Source organism: Myxocyprinus asiaticus, chromosome 14 (genome assembly GCF_019703515.2).
Source record: "Myxocyprinus asiaticus isolate MX2 ecotype Aquarium Trade chromosome 14, UBuf_Myxa_2, whole genome shotgun sequence".
Classification (NCBI taxonomy): domain Eukaryota; kingdom Metazoa; phylum Chordata; class Actinopteri; order Cypriniformes; family Catostomidae; genus Myxocyprinus; species Myxocyprinus asiaticus.
The window spans coordinates 1,898,801-1,923,380 of NC_059357.1; the positions used below are offsets into that span (position 1 = coordinate 1,898,801).

Sequence of the window (24,580 nt, forward strand, 5' to 3'; positions counted from 1 at the left end):
TGCAGATAGTTGTAGATAGCTGTTAATCAGTGCCGATAGTTGCGTTTTGGAACTATTGGTTATGGCAAAAAAACTATGCCAATAGTTGCCGATATTTTTATTTTTTATTCCACTGTCACCAGTGCTGGAGGATTCTACAGTTAGAACGGCTTGGTTCTACAGTATAACTGTGGCATCTAGAGGTGAAATAATAACAATCACTGACTGACAATATTCATCCATATTTTTATCCTCACTTCAATGAAAATTAGATTATTTTGATTATTAATCAAGTGTTCTAAATTAAAGCAAGGGCATGAAATGAAAAATGTGACTAAATGGAAATGTGCCCCGTCAGCACATACATCGTATCTCTAACTTCATATCTTATGAATAATAATAAAAAAACAGCATCTGGTGAAATATATATATATATATATCTTGTTGTTTTTTTTCTTTTTAGTTGTGCTTCCAAAAAATCTGCACTTTGGTTCACAACATTATGTTGCATCACAAGATCTTTGTAACAGCTTTGTAACATTTGTGGATAGTTACATATCATTGGATAGATATCATGCAAAAGTTAGCGGGTTCACTGTCTTTACATTGTCCTGACATGAGTTGAAAGGTCTCATATAACTTTGCACAGTGAGGGTGTTTCAAACTGTGCTCAAATTCGCCAAAATAAACTCCTGTTTTTCAAATTGCTTCTAGAAGCAAAAGTAATTAAAGAGCTTTAATATTACTCTAAGAGAGAGAGCATTAGTGTGGCTCATGACACCATCTGAAAGTGCTGTGCTCAACTGATCTGTGTTCAGAATTTGACAGTCTGTTCACATTCAGCTCCATCTGTCCACGTGAGTTAACCGTGCATCTCTTCTCCGCAGGGTTTCTGGGAAGCTTTTACTGCATTTAGGGAACAAACTCAATTACAGTCTAAATTTAAACACGTGAGTCACAGTGGAGCAAACAGACAGTGCAAGTGTTAAGTCTTCAGGAGATAAACAATCCATTAGTAACACTGTGTTCTGTTGTTTTAGACAAACTCCAGTTTCTCGTGTAACTTTAATTTAATTATGATAACTCCTCATGAATTTAGAATGAGGAAATTTAATGCAGCGTTTTCATTGTCTGATATTTTGATATAGTCATACTTCAGATCATTGCTAAATTAAATCAGTCTCCATTTTAAAAAAATACTGTTTAATGTGTCATGCTAATGAGTAAACAGAATTTGTATCTCATGGTATTTCCAGTGTTTGGCACAGCGGAATATAATTAGCAGTAAAGTGTGATTATCATAATGGCTGAATGTGGAACTGTCCATGGTGCTGAAATCACTCTCATGTTCTCCATTGCTAGCTTGAGTTTTTCCTCAGTTTGCTTTTCCTAAACTCTTAGAAGAACTGTGGTGGGGTTTTTGTTGAATCTTTTATGAGTGTCTAGGAAATCTTTTAAAGAAAATTATAGGGTCATTCTACGCTAGCTGTTACAAACTGATGGAAACACCAAAGACATACATACAGTTATAAGAACTTCTTTTTATCTCATTTTTTAAGAGAATGTAGATGGGTCACTGACAAATAACGTTGTCCATGATGATACAAATAAAAAATCGTTTAAAATTCTATTTTGGAACATACATTTCAAGTTTGTAGGAATGTAATCTTTGTGTCCATGCTGGTTTTATTACTTAAAAAAAAAAAAAAAAAAAAAAAAAACCTTTGGCGTTTTCTGCAAAGAAATTATATAATTACTTTAAAAATGTCAGTTGATGTAACCATCAATTAAAGGTATCAATGTAAAATACACTGGTTATCACCCTTGGAGTTCACTAGTTATCACATGACAACAGAATGGTTACACAAACCTGACTTTGATTTGGCGGACAAAAGTTTTTCAAATATTAATCATATTTAAAAACAAAACCATTTTTATGCTTTTTTCTCTCTCTCTCTCTCTCTCTCTCCTCTTTTCTCCCCAATTTTGCATGCGCAATTCTCAATGCGCTCTAAGTCCTCGTGGTGGCGTAGTGACTCGCCTCAATCCGGGTGGCGGAGGACGAATCTCAGTTGCCTCCGCATCTGAGACCGTTAATCCGTGCATCTTATCACATTGCTTTTTTTCTCTCTCTCTCCTCTTTTCTCCCCAATTTGTAATGCCCAATTCCCAACGCGCTCTAAGTCCTCGTGGTGGCATAGTGAGTTGCCTCCGCGTGGCTGGTTGAGCACGTTACCACGGAGACATAGTGCGTGTGGAGGCTTCACGCTATTCTCCGCGGCACCCACGCACAACTCACCACACGCCCCACCGAGAGCAAGAACAACATTATAGCGACCACGAGGAGGTTACCCCATGTGACTCTACCCTCCCTAGCAACCAGGCCAATTTGGTTGCTTAGGAGACCTGGCTGGAGTCACTCAGCACACCCTGGGATTCAAACTCACGAACTAGTGAACTCCTTTTATGCTTATTTTTCAATAAATTATTCTAAAAGAATCTACCCATACCAACGTCTGTTTTTCAAGGTTTTCAGCTTTTAAAGGAATATTATCACTTCCATTGTAAGTGCGTCACTGTGACCTCGATTTGTGCTTTTTTTAAAGAAAATGAGGGACGAGTCGAAATTCATTTTTTTGTGATATCAACATTAATGCTGTCGATTGAGCTTAACTTGTGTTGAACCCGGAATGTTCCTTTAATGAGACTTTTATTTATTGTGTTACATTTTATAGATGGTTACATCACTGATAGATCTGTTGACAACATGTGGAGGTGCATTCAAGACATTGTTTTGTTTTAATAACTTAATTGATCTGGACAAAGTATGAGCATCATGTCATTGACCCACATACATAAGATATCTACTAACATCTGTATATTTAATAAAAAATAACACTATAGACACCATAAAATGTGACATTTTTGACAGATTTAACACAAATTTGGAGAGTGTTCAGATACGGTATGAAAATATTTCATACGTGTTTTCTCATTATTTTTTAAAAAGTGTCGATGTATCCACCACTGACATTTACGTTTTAGAGAAGTGTGTTTTTGTTTATTAAAATTGTTATTTAACTAAATTCAATGTTATTAAATATATTTTATTTATACTCAATATAGTGAGTAGAATAAACAATACTTTCTGTGTTTTTCTGTTATTTCGGCTAAAAGAAGTTCTGTGGAATGTAAATGTACATTGTTGAATAATTGTCTTTGACTTGATGTTTAAAGCTTTATTATATTTAAATGTTAATGTTATTGATATTTTTTATTGCTTTATCTTTATAGAAGAATTCATCAGAAACCTCTCCCTCACTGTTTAGATCATAATTTTCTTTTCTTTTTTGTTTTTTTTTGTTTATGAAATGTTGAAATGGTTTTACTATTTTGCTTCATGGCACTTACAATAGAAAATAAACAGAAACACATTTAAAGATCAGCAGTATGAATGTGTATGTGCTGTAACATGCGTGCTGTAGTCCTCTTAGGGTCGTGATCTCTCGGGTTATTTACTGTGTATTGACCTGTAGGGTCACGGGGGGAGAGAGAAACTGAGCCGCAGTGTTTAACAGTCTTCTGAGGATTCATTCATGGAAAGACATGCCAGTTTAAACGTCTCGGCACACCTGACACAGCCCTGTATCCATGGAAACACCATGCTTTCATTAATCAAATAAGAACGCATAGATCAATGCATAAACAACATGTTCTGTTACTATGTTATCTTGATTAAAAACTCGATTTGTTTATATTCTACACATTGAAGTTTAATATTTAGTGTTGGGGTGTGTTCAAATCAATATAAGCAACACTACTTGTAATGCACTTTTGAAAGTAGACGGTGCAGGATTAAACGATTCAGTTTTCTTTTTATTAAAGTCGCTTACTGTGATCAAGGACATCCGAGCAATTTTATTGGTTATGCGCGTGTAAGTATATGAATGTATAGTTCTGTTGTTTCTTATGAATGAAGTTCTGCAGGGGAGAGAGAGAGACTGTCAGTAAGACAGATGAGAGAATATCATGTGTTCAGTCATGCGTTCAATCACACACACAGTTCAAGTCTCTCTCTCTCTCTCTCTCTCTCTCTCTCTCTCTCTCTCGTATCCAGTTCTCAGAATACTGTGCCAATTTCATACTGAACTAACAAACTGTTTCAAGTACAAATGTATGACTTTTGTGCATATTTATATTTCCATGTATCATTTAAAACCTATTTTTTGTCAGATTTTTTTTTTGCATGAAAAGTGTGCTTGTGCACACTAGTTAATAGTTGACAGCAATGACATTTAGATGTTAAATACTTTTTGTGTTTATCTAAAACTAATTTCTGATGTCTGTTTTTCCTCTATCTGTCTGTCTATTTGTCTTTGGCTCAGAAGGATCTTCCTCTGCCCCGTAAGAACAGCAGGTGAGTTCACTCAAAACACACACACCTGAATATCTGATTCACGATGTAGTGCTTTACAAGACGAGAAAGATCTGATCTGTCTATAAAATGTGAATATTTAGTATTTGAGGTCCACTTTATCAGCTCTGTTCTAAACGGCAATGAGCTAGCGAGCCATATTTTCAATAGGATGTCATAAAATCCTTCATAAAAGAGTTGTAAGCCTTGAACCAACCAGCTCTGAGGTGAATCACAACATTACAAACTTTGATTCGAAGCAAAAAAGTATTTGAAAATCAGCCAAAATACAAAGGTACAAGACTGTGTACTTTAGGTCTTTAAAGAGGGAATTAACTACACTCGCAAGAATCATTGCTAGTGACGTAATCGTATTAAAAACTATTGACTTAAGTTGTTGACTATAAGTTTAGAAACAATATATTTTATCTTTATTGCAAAATATTCATATATACAGTATATATATATATATATATATATGTACAAATATATAAATAGTCTGAGAATGTGGGGAGAGCAATCTGATTGCTGCAGAGCTCTTTTGGTGCACTTTGTCACAGTTCTCTGATTGGTGGATTTTTCTCTTTAGGATCATGGTTAGTGTAGTTAATCACCAGGAATACCACTCTTTTTAACCCTTTAAGCTCTGAGGGTGTTTCAGTGGCATACCCAAAATTAAAGGTTTATCACTCAAGTGCCCAAAAGCCTCTCCAAACAAATAAAACATAATAATTGTACATAAGAACTAATTACACATGCAAACACAACAATGACTAAAGGTTTGCATAGCATGCAGACATGATTTTAGGAATGAGATTTCACAGAATGAGTCTCATTCTGTGCCATTTGAGTCATCATTGAATCTGTGTCATGTACTTGGCGCCATCTCCTGGTGGCCATACGTAACAGTCACCAATCACATGTCTCTCTGCCCAAATATGGATGATTTTTGCACTGATCTGAACCCAGTCCAATTGGATCAGCATTCCATGACGTTACATCATTTCCATTGACGTCATCTGATCCAGGAAAGCTTACGTGTTTTCAGCCAGATTGCAAGATGCCAGATAGCCAGATGCTGTGTGCACATTGTGCTTTCTGTCAATTATCTAATGATCTATAAGTCTGATTATGTTGTGTGTGTGCTCGTTTGAAAGACAGTCACCTCCTCTAAATAATGATATGTGATATTTTATGTTCCGTTTATATTGCATGAATTTATAAGTGAAAACATGGCATATAAAAAACACCAACATAAATGTCAAAGAAATATACTTAGCTATTACTTGCTATATTTTTGTCTGTGAGTAAAACAAATAGACCGGTTGTATTCTACTCTTTAAGAGCTTTCCAACAACATATGACACATGACTATTTGATGAGTTTGAAGTTTTTACCTACTACAATAATATGTACAGTGCAACATTTTTAATAAATCAAAACGGAACACTTCTGATTTGTCTGCAAATATCAAAGCACTTGTTCAGTTTTGGTCATAATGTCTACATACATTGTAAAGTAGAGCTTCTAAGCCTTCAAACGATACCTATTTTGTGTTGGTCAAGACTGTAGTTGTTAATATTTTGACAGTTTTTGTTTTTTTTCTCATGGGCCTATCTGTGCTTAAAGGGTTAAACTATGAAGTTAGGGGCCTGGGTTGCTCAGTGGTAAAAGACGCTGGCTACCACCCCTGGAGATCGCTAGTTCACTAGTTCAAATCCCAGGGTGTGCTGAGTGACTCCAGCCAGGTCTCCTAATCAACCAAATTGGCCCGGTTGCTAGGGAGGGTAGAGTCACATGGGGTAACCTCCTCGTGGTTGCTATAATGTGGTTCATTCTCAGTGGGGCTCATGGTGTGTTGAGACGGATGCCGCGGTGGATGGCGTGAAGCCTCCACACGCGCCATGTCTCTGTGGCAACGCACTCAACAAGCCACATGATAAGATGCACGGGTTGACGGTCTCAGACGCGGAGGCAGCTGGGATTCATCCTCCACCACCCGGATTGAGGCGAATCACTACACCACCACGAGGACTTAAATGCGCATTGGGAATTGGGCATTCCAAATTGGGAGAAAAAATAAAAAAACTAATAAAATAAAAAACTATGAAGTTAAAATAATGTGGACTGATGGCTTCAACAGAATCATATACCATTGATTAACAATCTCAAAGCTCACGGTAGATCTGTCTTTAAAGGTTTATTATAAAAAATAAAAATAAAATATTGTTAATAATCAACTCCCGTATGGAGAAAATACATGGAATTTTTACTTTCAGAACCAGACTGTTGTATGTAGTGAGACGGTGTCTTGGAAGGCAGGTTAATGTTACTGACTTTTTTGGAAACGAGTCTATGATGCCTTAAAATACTGTCTAGCTAGGCAGCTCACTTGGATTTGGACAGAGCTATAATACTGTATGTGAAGTGAGCATAACATGTCTTCCTTTAATGGTCCGTTTTGTCTGTGTCTTTGTCAGACTCTCTCCATTTCTCTAAAAGCTTCGTTCACTTTGATTTTCCGTGATTCTCAGTAATGTCATACACCGTTACCTCTGGGGAAAAAAACATATTGCACTTAGTGTTATAAGTGCACTTAATACACACACACACACAGACACACAATAACAGTGCTTCTGAACGGATGTAACACACCTGCTGCCCTCTTTCAGTGCTGTCTTGGTTTCATCCGTTGCCTTTGGGATTTAACCCAGAATTCCCTCTGTACTCTCCCTCTGTATTTTCCAGTGTGTGAGCAAAGCCAGATGCTCTAACCGTTCTCCATTTTACACACACACACCATATGATGTTTTTCATGTGTGCTGGTAATTTCATCTGTGATTTGGTTGTTTTGTAAACGGCAGTATGTTTCGTCGCACTAAAAGGTAAAAAGATTTGAAAATCAGTTTTTAATAGTCATTTTAAGAGACGTGAAGATGTGGTGAGGTCATTGTTTACCTGCAGTTGTTGATACAGTAGTGTAATAAAGGCACCTTTTTTAATTTTATATTTTATGGGTACAATGTTTATATAATATCTATGGTGTTTGACTGAATCACATGCTGTTGGACTTTGAACTGACAACATGTTGCTTTCTGTTGAGTCTGGTGATATTAGTTTCAAAATCATGAGTTGTTTTAGGATTATTTGAAGAATATTTGAAGCCACAAGTGAATCAGTTACATACATTAGAGTGTTTTTTCTGTCCTCCTAAAGACTTTAAAATCCTTCTTGATGATACTTGGTGTCCCATATAAAAGGTGTTGAGATAACAGGCATCTCTGACCTCTTTAAACATGAAGTCGCTCTTACTGTCACTTTAAGAGAGGTACTGTCACTTTAAGAGAGGTACTGTTTCTTTAAGAGAGAAGGGGCAGAGTCTCGCATCACTTTCAGTTCATCCCACAAGACTGTTAGCTCACCTTCTGCCTATTGTGTGTGTGTCTGTGTCAGAAATGTACTTTGTTTTTATTAAGAGACAATATTTGCCTCTAGAGGACAGTTCCAGAATGAATTACGACAAATGGTGAACAGATAGTATGTGCTTATTCATTCAGAAAGTACCAAAATGTACAATGTATTTTTTAAACAGGTTTTTTAAACATAGCCTATACCATGGTAGTACAATCGTATTATTTACATATTTACATGGTACTATAAATGTTAAGTCTATGCATTTTGACTATAAATATTTAATTCAGTACTGAACAGTATTAATAAAACTGGTCAATCTAATTATAAATGGGCTAGTTTAGCCAATATATCAAATTTTACTGAAATCAGCTATAAGTCGAGTCTCTCGTGCGCTTCACGTGAGGAGTGTTATTTGTGCGTTGGGTGAAGTCTGAGTATGTTTGTAATGTCTCTCTCATATACTCACTCAAGCCCTATCAAATATCTCTCTCATTTACTTGCCCTCCATAAGCTCTCTCTCACTCTCTCTGTCTCTTTGTCATTTCTTCCTCATCCTGAGTCTCTCTCTTTCTCTTGAGTTGACTGTCTAACATTAATGACTGTCAGAACGCACACATACACACACTCCTGCAGTGCATTCTCTCCTTTCACACTCTGTTATTGTCACACCAGCTCCAATATTTTTTTCTCTGATGTGATGTGATGCATTAAAATATGTGTGTGTTTGTGTGTGTGTAGTTGCCGCGGTAACAGGAAGAGTCTGATTCTGACCTCCACCTCCCCGACTCTGCCACGCCCACATTCCCCATTACCGGGACACATCGGTAAGTGGACACACCCCCTGACCCTGATTGATAAACCAGCTAACACTGCTAGACAAACCAGGTCATACTAGCATAAGGTGGTCAAGCTAGTTTGTAGTACACGGTAGCTGGTGTGGAGCTGGATCAAAGTGGTTTAACAGCTATAACTAGCTTGACCATGGTGCTTTACCAGCAGTAATCAGATTGACCACAGTGATTTACCTGCTTCAACCAGTTTGTGCAAGGTCGTTTACCAACTCTAACCGGGTACTGTAGACCAAGGTCATTTACCAGGTCTAACGATCTTAAACCAAGGTGGTTACCAGCAATAATCGGATTGACCTTGATGATTTACCAGCTCTAACCAGTTCGAGCAAACCATCTTGACCAATGTGGGTTACAAGCTCTAACCAGCTTGACCAAACCAGCTTGGCCAATGTGGTTTACGAGCTCTAACCAGCTTGACCAAACCAGCGTGACCAATGTGGATTATGAGCTCTAACATCTTGATCAAGGTCATTTGACAGGTTAACCAGCTTGACCAAAGTGGTTTACCAGCAATAATCAGATTGACCATGGTGCTTTATCAGCAGTAAAAAGATTGACCACAGTGATTTACCAGCCCTAACCAGCTCAACCAAACCATCTTGACGAATGTGGTTTACAAGCTCTAACCAGCTTGACCAAACCAGCATGACCAATGTGGTTTACAAGCTCTAACCAGCTTGACCAAACCAGCATGACCAATGTGGTTTACGAGCTCTAACCAGCTTGACCAATGTGGTTTACAAGCTCTAACCAGCTTGACCAAACCAGTGTGACCAATGTGGTTTATGAGCTCTAACATCTTGATAAAAGGTCATTTAACAGGTTAACTACCTTGACCAAAGCGGTTTACCAGCAATAATCAGATTGACCATAGTGCTTTATCAGCAGTAAAAAGATTGACCACAGTGATTTACCAGCTCTAACCAGCTTGACCAAACCAGCTTGACCAATGTGGTTTACGAGCTCTAACCAGCTTGACCAAGGTCATTTATTAGGTCTAACCAGCTTGACCAATGTGTTTTATGAGCTCTAACTAGCTTGACCAAGGTCATTTAACAGGTCTAACCAGCTTGACCAAACCAGCTTGGCCAATGTGGTTTACGAGCTCTAACCAGCTTGACCAAACCAGCGTGACCAATGTGGATTATGAGCTCTAACATCTTGATCAAGGTCATTTGACAGGTTAACCAGCTTGACCAAAGTGGTTTACCAGCAATAATCAGATTGACCATGGTGCTTTATCAGCAGTAAAAAGATTGACCACAGTGATTTACCAGCCCTAACCAGCTCAACCAAACCATCTTGACGAATGTGGTTTACAAGCTCTAACCAGCTTGACCAAACCAGCATGACCAATGTGGTTTACAAGCTCTAACCAGCTTGACCAAACCAGCATGACCAATGTGGTTTACGAGCTCTAACCAGCTTGACCAATGTGGTTTACAAGCTCTAACCAGCTTGACCAAACCAGTGTGACCAATGTGGTTTATGAGCTCTAACATCTTGATAAAAGGTCATTTAACAGGTTAACTACCTTGACCAAAGCGGTTTACCAGCAATAATCAGATTGACCATAGTGCTTTATCAGCAGTAAAAAGATTGACCACAGTGATTTACCAGCTCTAACCAGCTTGACCAAACCAGCTTGACCAATGTGGTTTACGAGCTCTAACCAGCTTGACCAAACCAGCTTAAAAAATTTGGTTTACCAGCTCTAACCAGCTTGACCAATGTGGCTTATGAGCTCTAACTAGCTTGACCAATGTGGTTTACGAGCTCTAACCAGCTTGACCAAGGTCATTTATTAGGTCTAACCAGCTTGACCAATGTGTTTTATGAGCTCTAACTAGCTTGACCAAGGTCATTTAACAGGTCTAACCAGCTTGACCAATGTGTTTTATGAGCTCTAACTAGCTTTACCAAGGTCATTTAACAGGTCTAACTAGCTTGACCAATGTGGTGTACTGGCAATAAGCAGACTGACCTTGGTGCTTTACCAGAAGTAATCCGATTGACGACAGTGATTTACCAGCTCTAACCAGCTTGACCAAACAAGCATTACCAATGTGGTTTACAAGCTCTAACCAGCTTGGCCAAACCAGCTTGACCAGTGTGGTTTACAAGCTCTAACCATCTTGACCAAGGTCATTTAACAGGCCTAACCAGATTGACCTTGGTGCTTTACCAGCAGTAATCAGATTTACCACAGTGATTTACCAACTCTAACCAGCTTGAGCAAGGTGGTTTAAGAGCTCTAACCAGCTTAAGCAAGGTTGTCTACCGATGATAATCAGATTGGCCACTGCCGCACCAGTTGATTGTACAGCTGATCAACCATCTAGACCAACTTGGGCCATAAACGACCAGCGTGGACCAGCTAGAGACCAGCTACTATTGTATTTGATGCCGGTTTTAGCTGGATTTTCCTGAGGTTTTTGAAGGTAGCTTGTTTTATGTGGTTTCTAGCTGGTTGTTAATACTAATAAGCTAGTCAAAGCTGGTTAAGGTTGTTAAACATATGGATTACCAGCCAGTGAGGCTGGCCAGTCTGGTTAGACCTGGTCAACCATCTTGGCTTGGCTTGAGGTTAGCTGACTGAGCTGGTTAACCAGTATTCCATCACACAGCTTGACCACCTTGGGCTTATTTGAGTTGTTTTTTTCCACCAGAGCAAACAGACTTTTGGAAAACCTATGCTAATGTGTTTGTATTGATACACCTCAAGTATATCATGGATCTTTTTTTTAGCAGCATGCAATCAGAACTGATTATTAAATTATTTTAGATGCTTCCATTATTATTATTATTTTGAGTACTTTTTGTTCTTCTTTGAGTTTTACAACATGGCTTCTGAGTGTCTTCCTGTCTACACAGGAAGTAGTCCTCTGGACAGCCCTCGCAATTTCTCTCCCAGCACACCAGCTCATTTCTCTTTTGCTTCCTCGAGACGGTAAGTCCATTGACTTTTATTGTGTTTGTACTGAGCTAATGGTACTTTCTGTCCCCTAACCCATTAAAACATTTAGCATTTTTGCATCTTCAGTAAGACATTATTTAGTAACACTCAATATAGCTGATGTCATGTTAAACATCTATCTGCCTATGATTTAAATCTGTCTATCTAGGGATGGCCGTCGTTGGTCACTGGCGTCTCTTCCGTCCTCTGGGTATGGAACCAATACACCCAGTTCAACGGTATTTCAATTTCAGCACACTATAGACACTACAATGCATGACACACATGCACTCCTGTCTATATGTATATATGTATGAGTGGTGGTGGTGTAGTGGGCTAAAGCACATAACTGGTAATCAGAAGGTTGTTGGTTCAATCCAACAAGGCACTTAACTCCTGGTTGCTCCAGGGGGATTGTCCCTGTAATCAGGGCACTGTAAGTTGCTTTGGATAAAAGCGTCAGCCAAATGCATAAATGTAAATATGTTTGTTTTGAATGGAAAGCTCTGGAGCTGATGTTGTTGTGCCTGTAGGTGATGTGTGATACATTAGATGCTCTGTTGAAGACATCAACATCTGTAGAGTGACACATCAGATGTGTTTCTGCTGCCCTTTGATCACAAACACACATAAATACTCTTCAGTGTTATAGTCGTGACTGATTTATTTATGGCAGTACATTGCAAATTAATCAGCAGTAGGGCCTGCACAACTACTTATTTTTACTAATTGATTAGTAGTCCAGAAAAGTAGTCAACTAGTTGGTGGACATTTGCAGTTTATGGATTGAGGGACTTTTCTTCAGAGAATAAATTAAATGCAATGAAAGTGTAAAATATGGCTCGTTTTTCTCTGTTTCTCTCTCTGTTTCAAGTCTTCCAGTTCCTCACAGGAGCGATTGCACCAGTTGCCGTCTCAGCCGACCATGGATGAGCTGCACTTCCTGTCGAAACACTTCGGCAGCACAGAGAGCATCACTGATGATGACGGGGGACGCTGTTCACCCCACATAAGACCACGCTCACGCAGCCTCAGGTAAACACACACCAAACACCTGTGCATTAGGGGTGTAATGGTTTTCAGTAAAAAGTATTTGCACCGTGGTTCATCTCAAGTCTATGGACGCATCTGGAGCATACGTTTTGGTGAAGAAAATGCCATCAAATAGACAGGCCCAGTTACAACCTCCCATAATGCATCTGTATGGCTCTATAGGTGGATACACTTTATGTTGATGCATGTAGCAAAACAATGCAGGTATTAAATTAAAATGTTGATTTAGTAATTAGAGAATATTTTTTCCATGGTAATTTTTGTGGTTACTATGGTTTTACTGAAAATACCATGGTGAAACTATGGTTACTGTAGTAAATCCATGGTGATTTTTTGTTGAAGTGTTTGTTACCAAATTGAGTATTCTTACATTGGATTTGGCAGTAGTATTTTTTTTCTGAACATACCAAATACTAAACCATACAGAAGCCGTGACCCTAAAACCGCGATACAAAACAAACCGTGTGAACTGTTACGTAAATGAGGGGATACCGTATATTTGTGTTGTTTTTATAAGAAGCTAATTGAGTACACATTAACCCAAAAACCTTTGGTGATGTCCTCAACTGTAAAAATCATTATGTTTTTATTTAAAGGGATATTTCATCCAAAAATGATATATAATGAAAATAAATAATGACTCTGTCAAGCTCAAAAAAGAGCAAAAAAGCGCACCATTAAACCACAGTAAAAGTAATCAAAATGTCTTATGCACGACTTATCATGTGTTCATTTTTAGACTGTTTTTTTTAGTCTTTTTATTAAAATGACCTTTAAATTTAGTCAATATTTTGTCATGTCATAATCATTCATTTTAGTCAGTTTTACTATAACTAAAATGGCATAAAATTTTGGTCAACAAGTGGCATATTTTAGTTGATGATAATGTGCAATGTGACAAAAACGGGTGTCAAACTGTAACAGACCAAATTTTAATCCAATATTCATTCATTTAGAAAAATATATAAACATTTATTGATTTAAACATGTACGTATTATACATATACAACGATACAACAAAACTCCTTGATGTAAAAACCTGAGCTTCTGAAATAATAGCATGATATATATATATATATATATATACTGTATATGTGTAGTCGTTTTTTTTTACTCTCAAATCAAATAAATCAAATATGCTGGCTATGTCGATAACATCGAATGGGTTTGGAGCAACATGAGGGGGAGTGAATAATGACAGAATTTTAATTTATGGGTGAATATTCCTTTAAAAGAAAAAAAAACATTATTTACTTCATTTATGAATTATTTTTACCACAAAGGGAGGTTTTGTCAGATTTGGCTCACTTCTGAGGACGAATTGGTCCCCAAAGTATAGCTACAGTACACACACATACATACACAAACACACACACACAACACACACACATACATACACAAACACACACTCACAGACACACACACAACACACACATACAACACACACACACATACAACACACACACACAACACGCACATACATACACAAACACACACTCACAGACACACATACATACACACACACACAACACACACATACATACACAAACACACAACACACACATACATACACAAACACACACTCACAGACACACATACATACACACACACAACACACACATACATACACAAACACACACACACAACAAACACACACACACAACACACACATACATACACAAACACACAACACACACATACATACACAAACACACACTCACAGACACACATACATACACACACACACAACACACACATACATACACAAACACACACTCACAGACACACACACAACACACACATACAACACACACACACATACAACACACACACACAACACACACATACATACACAAACACACACTCACAGACACACATACATACACACACACACAACACACACATACATACACAAACACACACACACAACACACACATACATACACAAACACACAACACACACATACATACACAAACACACACTCACAGACACACATACATACACACACACACACAACACACACATACATACACAAACACACACACACAACAAACACACACACACAACACACACATACATACACAAACACACAACACACACATACAACACACATACATACACAAACACACACATACAACACACACACACAACACGCACATACATACACAAACACACACACACACACACATACATACACAAACACACACACATTCAACACACACACATACATACACACACACACAAAACACACATACATACACAAACACACACATACAACACACAACACACACATACAACACACACACACACATACATACACACACACAACACACACATACAACACACACACACACATACACACACATACATACACAAACACACACTCACAGACACACACACAACACACACACACAACATACATACACACACACACACTCATAGACATACACAAACACACACACACACATGCACAAACACACACTCATAGACACACACACACACACACACAACATACACAAACACACACTCTCTTAAAAAACCAAATACTCCAGTGTGTTTGTTGAGATTTGGTTGACACACACACTGTCTCTATCTCTTATGTGTGCAGTCCGGGTCGCTCTCACTCCTGTTACGACAATGAAATCGTCATGATGAATCATGTGTACAGAGAACGATTCCCCAAGGTAACACACACACACACACACACACACACACACACACCTCCCCTGCATCAATCTGTCTACCTGTTTTTCACATGTTCTTCTTCACTATACTCTTACTGTATGTCAACAATAGTCTCATTTGTGTCTATTTATTTCACCTATAAAAATTTGAGACAAAAGTTGATTCTTACAGTTTTTTTCAATTGCAAACAAGCATTGTTCAATACCTCCAAAACACTTCATATATGTCTCAAAATAAGCTCGTTCCACCATAACACTGGCAACAATTCTCATTCAGAAAACATTTCATTCATAACACACTGACCTAAAAAAACACTAACAACAGGGAGTGTTACATACATGATGAACTTTTATTTTTAAAGTTTGAATGATTGTTCACATAAACCAGCGTTTCATTACAGAATAACACCTTTTCACTTTATTGAATGTACTAAAGCAGATGTAACCAGAATGAATCAGAAATGCTGCAGTTTGTTTTCTTTGAATATAGTACTTTATTCAAAGAACATGTGCAGTCTAATCACTGATTGTAAAGTACTGTGAGGGTTCTAGTCCTCCCTCTCTCTTGCATTTGACCACAAGTTCTCATCAACATCACATCTGATGTCTTCTCTGGCAATGCATCTTGGAAAGTACCTTCTGGAATGTCTAATCCAACCCTGGCAGTCTTCAGGAGAAATGTCTCCACACCCCGCATTCATTGCCTCCAGTAAAGTCACCTGTCACGTGGCCATAAACCTTCCACCTCCACGCAGAGAAAAGCTCCTCTGTGGGGTTTAAGAAAGGGGAGTATGGAGGCAGGAATAATACTGACATCCTGGGATGTGCAGCAAATGGGAAGTGGTTACTGAGCAGACATCTTACCTGGACATACTGATACCGGAGATCTTTTACACGTTCACTGTTTCTCTCAAAGGGTATAGTGTACAATTGCTTCATCCTTATTTCATGTTTCTCTAGGACTCTGGCAGTTGTTGTTGTGCTGACCATATTCATATTTCCAAAAGTGAAATTGTCTGCCAGAACTCATTTAGTTCACTATAGTAAAATGCTACTAACTTAACTGCAGTATACAGTAATATGACAGTAGCTCAGCTGTTATCAAAACGAGTAGCAGTGTGGCATGATTTAGCATGGCTGGTTTTTATGTAACATTGTATCTCACACACAGTTTTGCAGCTGAATGAATCAAACATGAAACATTACTGTTACGCTCAACACTTGTCATGTCCCGTCTGGTTTAATTCTGTTCAACAACTTCTCCTGAAGAAGCTCTCTGTTTTTCTGTTTGTCAGGCCACAACGCAGATGGAGGGCCGGCTGTGTGATTTCATCCAGTCGTATTGTCCTGAAAGTGTTCTGCCGTTAGCTGACGGGATCCTGAGCTTCATTCATCATCAGATCATCGAGCTGTCCAGAGACTGTCTGACCAAATCTGGAGAAGGTCTCAACACGTCTGTTTACTTCTATGAGCTGCAGGAGAACCTGGAGAAACTGCTGGATGATGTGAGTTTATCACCGAAAACAAACCTGAAATCTCACAAAATACTGTCAAGGACATATCCAGGCCATATTTCACACCAAAATAATAATAAAAAATACATTGTATTTTGCTTTTAAAAAAAAAAACGAAGCCTATTTTAGGACCATTAAGTTTTTAGCATTGCGACAGTTTAGGACATTTAACCCCAAATTACTGTAATCTCTAAATAAATCTCATTTTTATTCCTGTAATGCCAGAAAATGTATATTTTTTATATATTTATTTGTATCATATATTTGACATATATAATAAAATTCACTGTATTACAGTGATGTGAAAATTACTATAGTACAATAATGTGGATCTACATTCTTGAAATAACCATATAAGACTAAACAAGTCGAAAAAATAATAGCTAATATTTTTATTTGTATCATATAAATGTAATATACATACATACTGTATATATATATATATATATATATATATATACACTATATTGCCAAAAGTATTCGCTCACCCATCCAAATAATTGAATTCAGGTGTTCCAATCACTTCCATGGCCACAGGTGTATAAAATGAAGCACCTAGGCATGCAGACTGCTTCTACAAACATTTGTGAAAGAATGGGCCGCTCTCAGGAGCTCAGTGAATTCCAGCGTGGTACTGTGATAGGATGCCACCTGTGCAACAAGTCCAGTCGTGAAATTTCCTCGCTACTAAATATTCCACAGTCAACTGTTAGTGGCATTATAACAAAGTGGAAGTGATTGGGAATGACAGCAACTCAGCCACGAAGTGGTAGGCCACGTAAAATGACAGAGCGGGGTCAGTGGATGCTGAGGCGCATAGTGCGCAGAGGTCGCCAGCTTTCTGCAGAGTCAATCGCTACAGACCTCCAAAGTTCATGTGGCCTTCAGATTAGCTCAAGAACAGTGCGTAGAGAGCTTCATGGAATGGGTTTCCATGGCCGAGCAGCTGCATCCAAGCCATACATCACCAAGTGCAATGCAAAGCGTCGGATGCAGTGGTATAAAGCACGCCGCCACTGGACTCTAGAGCAGTGGAGACGCGTTCTCTGGAGTGACGAATCACGCTTCTCCATCTGGCAATCTGATGGACGAGTCTGGGTTTGGCGGTTGCTAGGAGAACGGTAACCTGTCTGACTGCATTGTGCCAACTGTGAAGTTTGGTGGAGGGGGGATTATGGTGTGGGGTTGTTTTTCAGGAGCTGGGCTTGGCCCCTTAGTTCCTATGAAAGGAACTCTGAATGCTTCAGCATACCAAGAGATTTTGGACAATTCCATGCTCCCAACTTTGTGGGAACAGTTTGGGGATGGCCCCTTCCTGTTCCAACATGACTGCGCACCAGTGCACAAAGCAAGGTCCATAAAGACATGGATGAGCGAGTTTGGTGTGGAAGAACTTGACTGGCCTGCACAGAGTCCTGACCTCAACCCGATAGAGCACCTTTGGGATGAATTAGAGCGAAGACTGCGAGCCAGGACTTCTCGTCCAACATCAGTGTCTGACCTCACAAATGCGCTTCTGGAAGAATGGTCAAAAATTCCCATAAACACACTCCTAAACCTTGTGGAAAGCCTTCCCAGAAGAGTTGAAGCTGTTATAGCTGCAAAGGGTGGGCCGACGTCATATTAAACCCTATGGATTAAGAATGGGATGTCACTTAAGTTCATATGCGTCTAAAGGCAGATGAGCGAATACTTTTGGCAATATAGTGTATATACTGTACGTATGTATGTATGTATGTGTATACAGTTGCAATCGAAATTATTCAACCCCCCCAAAGACAATAAGGATATACAAAGGTGAGCTTTTCTGATCACCCAGTATTTTTAAACTTTACATCTATATCGGTTGTGACACAATCAAAGTCATAGTGTGAATATATAACCTAATATTTCTAAATACAGCCATGTCATAATTATTCAACCCCTATTGCATGTAGCTGTTTCTTAAATATGTAAGGCTACACAAGTAATTGTTTTAAAACTAAATTAAGTCATCAATCTGCAATGGCACTTATTTAAGTTTTAAAATGTAAGTTTAGCGTTGTAAGCAAAAATGTATTTCTATGCAAAAAATGCAATTAAAAATAAGCTGTCTCAAAAGCTAGTAGAGGAGATTATTTCATTACACAAGAAATGGCTAAAAGTACATTTCCAAGGCACTTCAGTTTCCAGTAGACAAAGCTGGCAGCACCATTCATACATTTTTTAAATATGGTACAACAGCTTTTTGGGGTGTGGAAGAAAGCAAAACTTCACCAAGGGAAATGTTGACTTGAATATTCAAGAAGTAATTAGGAAAGACCTGTGGAGTCCTGGAAGAAGGTTTTATAGACGTATGACTCTGAAAATGAGTTTTACACCCATGGGTCAGCAGTACGTCTGGAGTAAGATGACAAGGTGATGACAAGAACGACACCATCCCCACAGTCAAGCATGAAGGTGGGTCAGTCCTGTTATGGGGGTGTTTTGCAGCTATCCTGACTGTGTGACTGACACCATGGATTCTTTCAGGTATCAGGCCATTTTGGCATGAAAAATGTGATGCCTTCAGTGTGTAAATCGAAGCTCGGTGATCACTGGACTTTCCAGCAAGACAATAACACCAAGGATACATCCAAGCTGTCCAAAATCAGGTTCAGGGATGGGTCGTGGAATGTCCTTTAATGGCCCTTTCAGTCCATCATTAAAATCCCATTGCAAACCTTTGTTGGGATTTCAAGGAAGCAGTGGAAGCACAGAAACCAAAGAATGTCAATGAGCTGGAAGCGTTTGCTCATGAGAAATGTGTAAATATTCTGTAGCCTGAGAACACTTACCTGAAACATTTATTTACTGTTATTAAGGGTAAAGGATGCTCCACAAATGATTGACTTTGGGGGTTGAATATTTTTGACATGACATTTGTGGAGAGAATTAGTTATTTTTTATTTTAAAATTTGAGTAAACTGAACTCTTTGTTTTCAAAATCACTCAGATGTGTATTAAAAACTTACTTTGTTTACTGAGGTTTTAGTTGATGTGTTTTAATTCACATCACCAGAATGTATTGCTGGTCAGGGGGGTTGAATAATTTTGATTGCAACTGTATATATTTATAGTATATTTATATACTATGTAAAGTATATTTACTATATATAGTAAATATAATAAACATATATGAGAAAACAATTTAATATATTTATTTGTATCATATATATTTGTATGATTTTTATATGTATATACACACAAAATATACATCTATATATATATATATATATATATATATATATATATATATATATATATATATATATACAGTATCTATCTATATATATATATACACAGTATTTTATAGGTAAATTATAGGTAAACACATAATAAAAATATTGCATATATATATATATATATATATATACACAGTATATATACAGTATCTATCTATCTATCTATCTATATATATATATATATATATATATATATATATATATATATATATATATATATATATATATATTACAGTAATATTATACTGGAAAGAGTTAAAATGACCATAAATCTACATTATTTAATGATATGAATATATAATATTTATATAATATGAAAAGGTCTCTTATGTTTCAGTTTTGTTTCTCAAATAAATTAATCTTGTTTTAATCCCATCCTCCCTCTCTCTCTCTCTCTCTCTCTCTCTCTCTCTCTCTCAGGCATATAAGCGATCAGAGAGTTCAGAGTTGACCTTCGTCACAGAATTGGTGAAGAAACTCCTCTTCATCATCGCTCGACCTGCCCGACTTCTGGAGTGTCTGGTGAGAAAATACATTCTGATGCTGGTTCATTCATCAAATTAAAGGAAAGCATTTAGACCTTACAAACCTCATGGACTCCAGCAACAAACAAACTTAATGATTCCCCTCTAAATCCAACTTTCCCTCCACTTCAGCTTCAGAACTTCAGTATTTTGAACAAGAATCTCTACTGAGCTCTCTCAAAAGAAATCGAGACAGACCATCCTGCGACTGCATTAGCATTTATATTGGAAGTTGTGTTCACTCTGTGGCGTGTTATCAGCGCTGAATCATTGACCTTAAATTACTCACTGGTTCTAACGCTGAGGCAGTCATTTAAAATTTTTCTATCTTGCTTGAAGATTAAAGCAAACGAGCGCGCGATTATCCATGGTAGAGAGTGGCGTTCCAAAAATGAGTTTCTAGGTTGGGTGGAGCATGTTCATGTAATTCAGCAAATTACAATAAGGAATAAGGGAATATATTTGATTTAATTCAGCTTTATTTATATAGCTCCTAACCCTGACCCTGACCTTTCACTATCAGCATGAAGTCTGGTCCACACAGTGTGTTGTTTTCACTTTAAAGTCAGCGATGTGCTTCAGTGGAGCTGGCCGTGATGGATGTTGTTCTGAAATGTGTTCAGGAGTTTAATCCTGAAGAGTTTTATCATCTGCTGGAGGCGGCTGAAGATCACGCTAAAGAAGGTCACCTGATGAAGACAGACATCCCACGGTACATCATCAGTCAGCTGGGACTCACACATGACCCTTTGGAGGGTGAGACACACAGACACACTGACATTATTGTACATTTTTGTAAATCAGTCTATAACAGTCTGTGACATCTGTGTTTTAGAGCTGGTCAGTCGTGAACATTACGACAGTGAGGGTCCTCTTACACCAGAGACGGATGATTCTGCAGAGGTGTGAACACACACACACACACACACACACACACACACATACACACACACACACGTTTGTTTACATATCATTCTGGCAGCTTCCCATTGACTCATTTACAAACTCCCACGAAAATATAAACAAACAAATATAAACTTTGATAGTGAATGCAAAGAGCTCTGTTTTCACTTTAAACGATTGTGTAATGGCAAATGTTCCTGGTCATAGCGGGTTCATATACGCAGAGTTTTTGGGGTTTTTTATCCCCTTTTCTCCCAGTTTTGGAATGCCCAATTCCCACTACTTAGTAGGTCCACATGGTGGCACAGTTACTCACCTCAATCCGGGTGGTGGAGGACAAGTCTCAGTTTCTTCCGCTTCTGAGACCGTCAATCCGTGCATCTTATCACGTGACTCGTTGTGCATGACACCGCGGAGACTCACAGCATGTGGAGGCTCATGCTACTCTCCGTGATCCACACACAACTTACCACACGCCCCATTGAGAGCAAGAACCACTAATCACGACCACGAGGAGGTTACCCCATGTGACTCTACCCTCCCTAGCAACCGGGCTAATTTGGTTGCTTAGGAGCCCTGGCTGGAGTCACTCAGCACGCCCTGGATTCAAACTCACAACTCCAGAGGTGATAGTCAGCGTCAATACTCGCTGAGTATTTTTTTATAAAAAATAATATAAAATATATGAGTTCCAAAAACAACCGTGTAAATTAACCAAAACTAAAGTTGAACAAAAAGAGAGACATATTTTAAGTATTTAGAAATATTTTGATATATGACGATATAAGTTTGTAAAGCTAAATATGTAATGTCTTCTAAAGGTGAATGAAGCGCACATGCACCTTAAGAAATATGACAATTTATATGACAATTAATCGTGAAAGCCCTTATTAATCGTTATAATCGCAATTATTTGTTTGACAATTAATTGTGAGCCAAATTTCATAAGCATGACAGCCCTACCTGCACTTTCTTAGCCAATCAGAAAATGCGCTCTGCCTGTCAATCACTGTGTGCAGTTTGGTTCACTGGCATTATTTAAGGCCCGATATACTTCTGGAGAAGTTCTACTGCGTTCTTTGTTCAGGGGTAAAAATAATTTCTAAACAGCCGAGCAACAGTATACTGTTTGCGAACATTCAGACACCCGCCACACCGCTGAGGGAGGCATTTAGAAGTGCATTTAAATATGAGGACGGTCAGTAAAACCTTAACTAATGTGACATTAAAATGTGTTATCAATGACTTTATGCCTCATTCTATGAGTAGAGTTCACATGAGGTCAGTAAAAGAAGCTGTTATAACCACTCCATGATTTGAAGTAATATATATGCAGTAGAAGATGTGTAAATTGTCTTGTTTACATTCTGAATTCATGCACTAACACGCTATATGCATCCATAATATGCGCCGGTCACACTCATTGTAATTTATGATGACACTGATACTACTGCAAAGATGAGCGTATAAAAGAGTGTTAATGTGCAGACAAAAGAATGATGATAGAGGCATATCTTACTATGAGCAGATGTGTGAACGGCTTTTGCTGCAGATGGCACAAGAGTGAATGGGCACTTGAGAGTATTTGAGTAGATTTGATTCCTTTTGTAGACTAATTAAACAAAACACAAAAAATCGCATGACATGGTCTTGCACGCAGGTGTGTTCACGTTCAATACTGACTGAAAAACGTAAACAAAGTAGTTGGTGGAGCCTTAGGTCAACTCTATCGATGACGTGGACCATTGGCAGTAAGCAGATGTTTAGCAGCCAGTTTCTAGAGGGCAAGAGTTTCAGAGGATAGTGACTTCCTGTGTATATGAGTGTAAAATGGGTTTTCTGTTTTCCAGGGTAAATTGAAACCCATGAAGCCTCCAGAAGAGAGTGATTTCCAGACCATCAAGCTGATCAGTAATGGAGCCTACGGGTAATCAACACATAAAACCACATGCAGACATTTGTTTCACCCCTACCCCTAACCCTCACATAAACCTGTTAATATCAGTATATTTAAAGTAAAACACGATTTTGCTAATATATGAGATGTTGAAATAGTGAGGACTGCTGAAAATGCCCTCATTAGTCGGTCTTCATACTTTTGGGCTCTCTCGTTTTTGTCAGTGCGGTGTATTTGGTTCGTCACCTGGAGTCTCGACAGCGTTTCGCCATGAAGAAAATCAACAAACAAAACCTGATTCTGAGGAACCAGATCCAGCAGGCGTTTGTGGAGCGAGACATTCTGACGTTCGCTGAGAACCCGTTTGTGGTCAGCATGTTCTGCTCGTTTGAGACCAGACGACACCTTTGTATGGTGCTGGAGTATGTTGAGGGTGAGACACACACGTTTATCTCAAAAAGTACAAACCATTCAGTGTTTCCCCTAGGATTATTTTCAGCAGCAGTGCTGTTGTGCGCGAGTCCACAAGCCCGCAACGCCGGACCCGTATTAACGCGTGTTGGTCAAAGAATAGATTAAGGGGGCCTGGGTAGCTCAACGAGTATTGACGCTGACTACCACACCTGGAGTCGCAAGTTCGAATCCAAGGCGTGCTGAGTGACTCCAGCCAGGCTTCCTAAGCAACCAATTGGCCCAGTTGCTAGGGTGGGTAGAGTCACGTTGGATTAACCTCCTCGTGGTCGCTATAATGTGGTTCTCGCTCTCGGTGGGGTGCGTGGTGAGTTGTGCGTGGATGCTGCGGAGAATAGCGTGAAGTCTCCACATGAGCTATGTCACCGCGGTAACGCGCTCAACAAGCCACGTGATAAAATGCGCAAATTGACGGTCTCAGACACGGAGGCAACTGAGATTCGTCCACCGCCACTCGGATTGAGACGAGTCACTACACCACCACGAGGATTTAGAGCACATTGGGAATTGGGCATTCCAGATTGGGGGAAAAAAAGAATAGATTAAAACGGGTGTCAAGCTCAATTTGGGCCACATCAGGGTTTATTTGTGCCCTCAAAGGGCCCGTTGAAAATGTGGCACCAACACATGCTTTGGTAGCACCCATGCAAATAATA

General features: G+C 38.7%; 1 protein-coding gene across 1 annotated transcript in view; it reads left to right on the forward strand.

The window, feature by feature from the left end:
* The window catches only part of LOC127451962 (microtubule-associated serine/threonine-protein kinase 1-like), a 46,066-nt gene that overhangs the window by 8,249 nt on the left and 13,237 nt on the right, over positions 1-24,580 (forward strand). The window contains exons 2-13 of the mRNA XM_051717059.1: positions 4,365-4,396; positions 8,546-8,631; positions 11,533-11,608; positions 11,784-11,853; positions 12,489-12,649; positions 15,277-15,352; positions 16,648-16,857; positions 20,550-20,651; positions 21,277-21,409; positions 21,489-21,556; positions 23,407-23,483; positions 23,678-23,886. Of these exons, the coding sequence (XP_051573019.1) occupies positions 4,365-4,396; positions 8,546-8,631; positions 11,533-11,608; positions 11,784-11,853; positions 12,489-12,649; positions 15,277-15,352; positions 16,648-16,857; positions 20,550-20,651; positions 21,277-21,409; positions 21,489-21,556; positions 23,407-23,483; positions 23,678-23,886 (1,300 nt within the window). The remainder of the gene's footprint in view (positions 1-4,364; positions 4,397-8,545; positions 8,632-11,532; positions 11,609-11,783; positions 11,854-12,488; positions 12,650-15,276; positions 15,353-16,647; positions 16,858-20,549; positions 20,652-21,276; positions 21,410-21,488; positions 21,557-23,406; positions 23,484-23,677; positions 23,887-24,580) is intronic.